This window comes from Rhinolophus hipposideros, assembly GCF_964194185.1.
Source record: "Rhinolophus hipposideros genome assembly, chromosome: 4".
Classification (NCBI taxonomy): domain Eukaryota; kingdom Metazoa; phylum Chordata; class Mammalia; order Chiroptera; family Rhinolophidae; genus Rhinolophus; species Rhinolophus hipposideros.
In genome coordinates this window covers 22,964,668-22,973,980 of record NC_138050.1, presented here as the reverse complement: position 1 = coordinate 22,973,980, position 9,313 = coordinate 22,964,668, and the positions used below count along the sequence as shown (strand labels likewise).

Here is a 9,313-nt window from a genome sequence, read left to right as displayed (position 1 = left end):
GCTTTTTTTAAATATATTTGTTTATGTAGCCACTTACCTTCTTCTGCTAGAGCATAAATGCCATGAGAACAGGGAGCTAGTATATGTTTCCACTGAACTTGCCCCAGAAGTTAGATTTGTATCTGGAAGAAGGTATCACTCAATATGTAGTTGATGAGCTAATGAATGAAAGACTATTCCTTAGACATAGTGTATTTAAGATTCTTTTTCACAGTAAATTGATTTAAAATTTACAATGCAATTTATATCTGCAGTTCTGTAGGATCAGGATTTACACAGGACACTCAGTAAAAGATGCTTAGAAAAAAATACTTAGAAATTTATCCTGGCACCCCACTCATTTAGCTACAAATGTTAAGACTGTCAAACAAGGGCAACTTTAAAATATATTTTTATGTACTTTTTGCAGGAATTGATTAGTGAACACTTATTTACTTTTTCTTTATTGAGTCATTTAATGTAATGGAAACAAGGAAACTTTGAGAGATCTTATGTTCAAATTTTGCTTCATCATAGCTGTGGGACTTGTGCAAATTAGTTGCATGTCTAAATCTCAGTCTTATCACCTATAAAATGGGAATACTACTTATTCCCAGGATTGTTAATAGTCAGTAAGATAAAAAAATGTGCTTAGCATACAGGGGTGCCACGCAAATATTTATTAAGTGTTATTGAATAAGAAGAGGTAGACCTGGAAAGCTGGGTACTGCAAAATAGGTCTGTACTCAGTCTCACTTTAGGAACAGTGAGGGAGAAACAAGTGCAACTTGTGATTTCTGCTCTCAATCATAGGCAAAGGAAATCCTCATTGAAATGTGATCTGTATTGAAATATTAAAAATGAAAATGTATGGTACTTGGAAAATATGAATTGTAGACAAATTGTATTGGAATTCAGGCAGTGGGATGGAGGGAGGAAATAAATCAGTTCTCCCTTAATATTTGCAATATCAAATCCTAAAAAACAGCTTTGCATTTGATCTAGGACAACTGCAATGGGGTGTTTATTGGTGACTTGAGCATACGGCAGAAAACCGTGAAGAGCAGTGGCAAATTGATGGATTGTGTGACTCCTACACAAGCAGATTGGAGCGGAGTGGTGTTTTCCAGGGTCATTTGAACCTAACAGTGAACTATTAGGATGTAGGTTATTTGCAGACTTGAATGTGTCAACATTTCTGGAGCCATGGTCTGTCATCCAAATAGACCATATGTTATTGCCAATAAAAGTTTCTTGAGAGAATGTTTTCTGGCTTATTCTGGTACATGTAGGACTTGAACATATTTGTTTTATCCTTAATTAATGGAGAGTAGATCACAGTCAAAGGTCTCTTGCTCAACACCAACAAACCCCCAAAATATCTTCAGATATCCAGCTCACATAAAACAAACTGCGTAAAATCACACATCCCACTTAGAAATAGGAAATGAAGTGACCTTTATTTGATTGCCCATAGGGAGAGGCCTGTTACTCCCTGCTCTTGAGTCCTTAGTTTATATGTATGGGTAGAAGACATTTTGAAGAAGGAAAAAAGTTGTCAATCCTTGAGTAGTTCCCTTCTCTGAGATAAGAAATTGTAGATTACCTAAGATGATCCCTGGAAATGTAAGAGTAGGCTTTCATATTTTTTCCCTCCATAAAAGGAGTTGGAATCAAATGTATAAGCAAAAAGACCAAAATGCTTATTATAAAGTTGAGAAGATTTGAATTTTATTTTTCCTCATCATTTCTCTGTTCACCATATTGTGTAATCAGCTTTTTCAGAGGATTTGTCCTATCATCTGTGTCTACAGGAATATTCAAAACAAGCCTTAAAATCACAGCATTTGAAAACTCAAAACTTCTTGTTCTCTCTCTCTCTCTCTCTCTCTCTCTCTCTCTCTCTCTCTCTCTCTCTCTCCCTGGGTGGGTGTGTTTTTCACTCTCTCTATCTCTCATTCTCTCTATTCTTATTTATTTACTTTTACAAGCTTCTCATTTGCAATATCCAATGTAATATGTAAGGTTAAGCTTAACTGAGATTTCTAAATTGTTAAACTTTGGTGCAAATGAATGGAGCAAGAAAATTCATCCTTCTTCTGAGGTATAAGTTGTGTCCTTTGTCGTTTATGTAACGCTAAGACTTTACTCAAAAAACGAAAAAATGCTAACATGTCTTAAACTGTGTTAATTGAGTACTGAATGACTTACCTTTTTGTGGGGGGTGCGTTTAGAATTAGAAAGACCAAAATTCAAATCCCAATTCCTTCATTCACCAGCTGTGTCACCTTGAGAAAGTTGTTTAGTCTTTGATAGTCACATCAACCTATACATTCTAGAAAAGCACAGAAACTTTCCCAACTATCAAAACTAAAACTAGTTAGCTATCTTTGTTTTAGGCTTATGTAACACCTTGTGCTTTTTTTATCCTTATTAGTTATCACTTGTCACACAGCATTGTGATTTTTGACCTGTCTTGTGCTTTTAATCTATAAACATCATTTAGAGCAGGGATTTATCTCTCTTGCCTACAGCAAGTTCCTATGTATGTAAGAATGCTAAATAAACATTTGTACAATAAAAAATGAAAAGAAGAGGTGGCCGGTTAGCTCAGTTGGTTAGAGGGCAGTGCTCTTAACAACAAGGCTGCCGGTTCGATCCCCACATTGAACTCACACTGTGAGCTGCACCCTCCACAACTAGATTGAAACAACTACATGACTTGGAGCTGATGGGTCCTGGAAAAACACACTTAAAAAAAGAAAAGAAAAGAAAAGAAGTTGGGGTAATGATACTTAAGTTTAGCAAGACTTGTAAAGACAATGGTCAGTCTGTGAATCAACTGCATTATACAGTTAGACAAATCTGAAGACTGTTATGCTGTTTTTATATTTAAAACATTTAAGTATTTGTGGTGATTTTAATTTTCTTTGAGAAAATTTTACGGAAGCCGATTTCTGACCTAGAGCTCAAACCAGCAGTCCAGAGGTTCTTTTTCTTTGTCAAAATATAAGAAGAAACTAACTAAACATTTTATTCTTAAGATAGTATTGGATCTGTGTCTGAAACATTTGAAGAAAAAAAAGAAAAAAGTTTCTAAACAGTGTTCATGTCTATTTGTCCTGTGCACTATACTTGGTTCATATGAGGTGTGATAGAAAAATACGGTGACTGTTTAAATAAAACACATTTATTACAGTTAAAAGACACATTGCCATTAATCCCACATCAAAATACTCCCCCTCACTTCAAACACACTTATCTCATCATTCTTGCCATTTTCTGAAGTAGTTTTTGTGAGTGTCTTTTCTTCATCCTCCATCATGACAATGCTCCCTGTCACACATCGCTTCTGGTATGGCAATTTCTGTCATAAAAACATTACGGTGTGTCTTCATCCACCTTATTCACAGATCTGGCACCGTGTGACTTCTGGCTCTTCCCAAAGTCAAAACGACCATAAAAGGAAAATGTTTTGAATCAATTCAGGACACCAAGGCAGCCATGACAGTGCAACTAAAGAAACTCACAAAAGAGGACTTCCAGAACTGCTTCAGAAAATGGCAAGAACGATGGGATAAGTGTGTTTGAAGCAAGGAAGAATATTTTGAAGGGGATTAATGGCAATGAGTCTTTTACTGTAATAATTTTCTATTTATTTAAGCATTCACAATATTTTTTTATCACACCTAATCATGTTACCACACGTCTGTTTTTCTACTTCTGACCCAAGAACCTTGTCATTTTTTTTCCTATTTCTTATAGTTGTTGATGTATTTGGGATCATCAACTTGCTGTTTAATCTGTAACTCTGTTTACTTGACTGTGTATTGAACACTATTTTGAACATCACAAAGATGATTAATTATATATTATAGCAATAGGTTGATATTTTCTTGGTTTAAATAATAAAATGTTTATAAAGATAAGATGAAGTGTTAAAGAGCCAGCTCCAAATTAAGGTGAATTAGGAGAAGTGAGAAGAAATTACAATGGGTTTAGGTTCAGTGGATAATGTGTCTTCTGGCTAACACAGGAGAAAAGTAATATGAGGTCTGACAATTAAGTTCACAAACTTGTTGCAACGATGTTGCTAACCTTTTTTGATATCAGAGGAATTACTCATTATGAATTTGTACCAACTGGACAAACAGTTAACCATGTTTACTACTTGGAAGTGCTGAAAAGGCTGCATGAAAAAGTTAGATGACCTGAACTTTTCACCATCAATGCATAACTCTTGCATCACGACAATGCACCAGCTCACACGGCACTGTCTTTGAGGGAGCCTTTAGCCAGTAAATAAATAACCGTATTGTAACACCCTCCCTCCGCATCTGATCTGGCCCCCAATGACTTCTTTCTTTACCTGAAGATAAGGGAAATATTGAAAGGAAGACATTTTGATGGCATTCAGGACATCAAGGGTAATACAACAGTTCTGATGGCCATTCCAAAGAGTTCCAAAATTGCTTTGAAGGGTGGACTAGGCATTGGCGTCAGTGTATAGCTTCCCAGGGGGAGTGCTTCAAAGGTGACCGTAGTGATATTCAGCAATGAAGTATGTAGCACTTTTTCTATGATGAGTTTGCAAACTTTTCTAACCTCGTACATATTAGAAATATACCTTAGACAATATTTGAAAGGGAAATTGTGATTACCATTTATTATCATATTTTTAAATAGCTATTGAACTCATATATTTTAAATAAATGACTAAAATAGAGTGGGGCAAATACAGTGTGATATAATGAAAAGAATACTAGATGAGGCGTCTCATCATTTCAACTTACAGTTCTTAAGGATCTAGAAAAAAAACACTGTCAGTTCTTAATAGTCATATAGTATATTTTAAAATTCATAAAGTTAATCTACAATGATATTTACCATTTTTCTTTCCTAACTAGTTTTCAGATACTTGGTTATTCAAAATAATTTTAGTTCAAATGAGATCAAGACTTTAAAAAACAATTCCAAAAATGACAATTGGCCACCACAACTGTCCTTAAATGGGGAGAAGGAAATGAGAATTCATGTTTCATGGGGACAGAGTTTTTGTTTGGATAGATGAAAAGTCTGGAGATGGATGGTCTTGATGGTTGCAGAACAGTGTGAATGTACTTAATGTCATAACACACACTTACACGTGATCAAGAGAGAACATTCTGTGTCATGTATATTTTACCACAATAAAAAATAAATCTCCATCTCCATTCACTGGTAGGTGATTGCCATAAGAAAGCTGTTTCTCTTCATGAGTCTATTTAGCTTGGATTTGAGATGGTTCTTTGTATATTTAAAAATTTAGTATAAGTTCTATTGTCTTCTTCAGGTAATGATTTTTGTGTGAAAAAGTCTAGTTTAGAAAAAAAGTCGATCCTTTATAGGAATCTGTTGCTCTGTTCTGGAGTAGCCAGAAGGAAAAGAAGTCATAGTTACATTTCCATTCATCTTGCCCAATAAATACGTTTTTTTTTTTTTCATTTCCCTTTCATTTTCCTTTCACTCTTTCCCTTCATGTGCTTGGCAAAAAAGAAAGCTATAGACTGAAGCTGATTTGTGAAGACACTAGGAATAGAGCAAGTAGAAAATGGCTGCCATGTTTAGAGCTGTAGACAAGACATTGCTGACCAGAGTTCTACGACTTACTTGATTGTTTACTGGCCTCATCACTGGGTCTGCCCAAGTCTCAGTTTTTCCAACAAAAAATGTGAGGAAAATAGCTCTTTTCCTATTTGTTTTGCAAATGTATTAATGCATTCGAATGTGTATTGTAGATTGTAGAGTGCTCTAAGAATTTCAAGTGGCATTATGTCTACTGTTTTTACTATTAAAGGTTTGTTTTCACTGGTGATTCCTGGGGTATAAAATGAATGAAAAATATTAATGAGGGATGATGATCCCTTCTGTTTGGACCCTATGCCAGGTTATGTCAGCCTGGGGTAAGGGAAAGCAGAGATGCTGTATGATTTGGCTCTTCCATTTCCCTATGGCTTCCTTCTCTTGATCACTGCCCTGGGCAAGCAGCCCTCTCACTAACCCTTGAATACAGATTGGAATATATTCAGGAGACATAGTTTTTTTTTTTTTTTCTATTTATTTGAATTATATTTACCTATGGGTTAAATTCATTTGAATAGAGAAAATAAATACAAATGGTTATAGAATGAAAGCTAAACATTCTTTTATGAGAAATCATGAGAAAGTGGAATGTTGTGCAAAAATTCTTCTAGTTGCTTTAGTAATGATCTTGAGGGTGGTGTGTAACATGCTATTGACCCACTCTTAAAAAATATATGTGAAATATATACTATAATGCAAGAAACGTACTGTGAATAATTAGGATGTGAATTAATTTTCATCAAAGGTAAGGGATACTGTTGTGTGTGCGTGTGTGTATGTGCGTGCTTGCTTAGAAATGGAGACAGAGACAGAGATTCGTCTTCCTTTAGACTTTAGTAAAGCTTTATTCCTCCTTGAGATACTGTTTATTTTCTTACTATACCTTTCGTGAAGTATTGAGACTCTTGGGTTGTGCCTTGTCACTCCGGAGGCTGAAGTACAAATGCTAATTTCTTGCCAGACTGCAGCGTTGGGATTTGCATTCCAAATCAGACTGCAGACTCCCATTATAAATTGCTTAGCCCCGTTGTTCCTTATCTAGAATTTCTTCCTTCTCATTTCCCAGTAATGACCCTTGAAACAATTCTCTTTCAAGAGATTCTCATTTAAAACCAGCAGTTTTGGTGGGCTAAAATCAGAACAATAAATTACAAAGGCATCAATAGGTTCTTTTATTTAATTTCAGTGTTTTTCTCCCTTTCCTTTAAGAGTCTTATGGCACTGAAGAAAAATAATTACTTAAAACACATCTTTCAGGCTTAAAGGTTTATACTCATTCTTTTGAAAACCATATACTTGTATATCTTTTTAAATCTGAAAGGTGTGAGCTTATAAATCCTCTCTTAATAATACCCTTTTTTCAGATTAAACCCTGAGAGGATATAATTGCATCCTTTTTTGGCACTTTTAAATCAAATTAACTAGATACTTAGTGAGGAGAAAAAAGAAAAAGGCATTTTTGCAAGGTATCTGACTGGGTAAGAAGCCCTGCTGCAGCATAAAGAAGTGACAGGAATCTGGGCTTTCCCACTCTGGTGGCAAAGGGGGGAATTGTGGGGTGGTGGTCGGCTTCATGTTAGGAGGACACCCCTCCATCTGTTCACAGCAGCCTGTTTCCAATTTAAAGCCCAGATTTCAATACAAACCTCAATTTCTTTTCCCCATTTTAAATGCAAAGCAAGGCTTGTGAATCTTAGAGTCTCTGCTACTGGGATTCAGACCAGATTTCCCCCCAAAATTCTCAGGCTACTTGCTTGAATACCTGCTTACAGTGGTACACAATGGGCAGCTTTGAGAAGAAAAATTGATAATCTTCACGGAAGAGTAATTTGAATGAAATTACACTTGACAGCCTGTCTCCAAGCAAACAAGAGGCGCGAGGGAGCCTTAGCTAAGCTCCCAGGACTTGCCCAAGCCACTGCTGTTGGAGCCTCCCAGGGAAAAAAAAAAAATCACCAGTTTTTCCAGCATCTAATTGAGCTTTTGATTAATTCCGTGTACCAGATTCTACTGAAGAAAGGTAGCCATGGAAGAGAATATGGAAGAGGGACAGACACAAAAAGGTACTGTGCTAAAAAGGGTTTATTTGTAGCTAAGTAATTATTTTGCAGTTTCCTTATTTGCTTTAGACACTTGCCAGTAGGGCTAATGAATGTTTGTCTCTTGGAAGGCATTTTTGTTTCCCTTTTCGCCTGTTCCTTACTTGCAGTAATGTCTCACATGAATGTTGTCATTATTTGCAAATCTTTCAGATATGAGTTGGGTATTAGTGATAAGAGTGTTCCAGTATTACTGCAAACTATTCCTTAGACCAGTCTTTGTTAACCTTAATTTATTTCATGTTTTCACACTTGTCGAGCTGGGTCAAAGGATTCCTGGTGTGAGCCACAAAGGCAATATTTGGAGCTAGTCGTAGTTAAAAATCTTATGATGTAACCATTATCGATACCTTTGAATGGACATCTCATAGAACAAAGACCAAAAGTATATTTATTACATTTCGGTTAAAATATTTTTGTGTGTGGCATGGATGTAGTTTTAATATAGATGGAGCAAAGGTTCATCGATTTTCAGAGTGTATGCAGATGTTAAGGTTTTCCTTTCTCTAGAGTTGACCGTAATCAACTTCTGAGTAATACACATCAAGGATATTTCCTGATGCATTTTTAAGCCTGTGTAGGTATATCTGGCCACATAAGTTAAATTGTCCTTTTTGTAGGTTAAAAATGGCCAAATATTGGCAATTTCAAATGATTCAAGCACTCTATATTGTGTGTCATGTGGTGGCTTTGAAGGGAACTGTAGATTTCACCCCAGAATCGGCAGTGTTGTCTTTCATGTCTGCTGTCAGGCTTATGTAATGTTACAGAAAATGCTCTTGTGTTCTTAGGATGAAACAGTAACACAGGTAATAATTCATTAAGGTAATATTAAAGAGTGGTGTTGAAAAGATTCAGCTATCAAATTTGATTTTGAATGTATATAAATGAATTGTTTTAGAAAACTATATTTTACATGCTAGACTAGATAGTTTGGAAACAGTATAGGTCTTTTCATTATTTTGAGCCATTCAGCTTTGCTGGGTCTCTTAACACACACTTACACTCACACACACACACACAGACACACACACACACACACACACCACACACATAATCAAAGACCATGACATTTAATATATAAAGGTTTTTATATAAGCAATAGACGAAGGTACTAAATAAGCCAATATCATAAACACTTGTTAATGACAATCCATGATAGAAACATAATAATCTACAGAAACATCATGTGATCTATTTTTTAAATTTAAAAAAACAAACTCAACTATCTTTATTGTATGACCAAATAGCTTAAGGGTTCATCTGTGATTCGAAATGGCAAATTTTCTTGGTATTTTCTGTCCTTAAAAAGCATCTTAGCTAACTGTTTTGCTTCGGGTATAAAATATTTTAATATCATTTTTTTAGCACATAATGAGATTGCTTCTTGGCTAGTCAACTTGTTTAAGGAAAGAAAAACTGGTAATTTTAAATAGGGGAATGATATTCATCACACTAAGTAAAACCTTGAGATGGATTGTGGTAACAGGTTGAATATGTCTGAACAAGCCTTAGTGGATGCAGGAAAGAAAAATGATGTAATTAGTTCTGATGTTTTTTTCTTAGATAACACTGAAAATCTTTCCTTCGCAGAGGTGGGGGCAGCAGTGACG

General features: G+C 35.5%; 1 protein-coding gene across 2 annotated transcripts in view; it reads left to right on the top strand.

The window, feature by feature from the left end:
- GPM6A (glycoprotein M6A) overlaps window positions 1-9,313 on the top strand; it is a 238,695-nt gene that overhangs the window by 105,567 nt on the left and 123,815 nt on the right. Inside the window, exon 1 of one of the 2 annotated variants that reach the window (XM_081046244.1) lies at window positions 7,097-7,664. The exons of the other annotated variant lie outside the window; for it this stretch is intronic. Coding sequence (XP_080902370.1) covers window positions 7,628-7,664 — 37 coding nt within the window. The 5' untranslated portion in view covers window positions 7,097-7,627. Of the gene's footprint in view, window positions 1-7,096; window positions 7,665-9,313 lie in introns of those variants that run through there. 2 annotated transcript variants of the gene reach the window in all.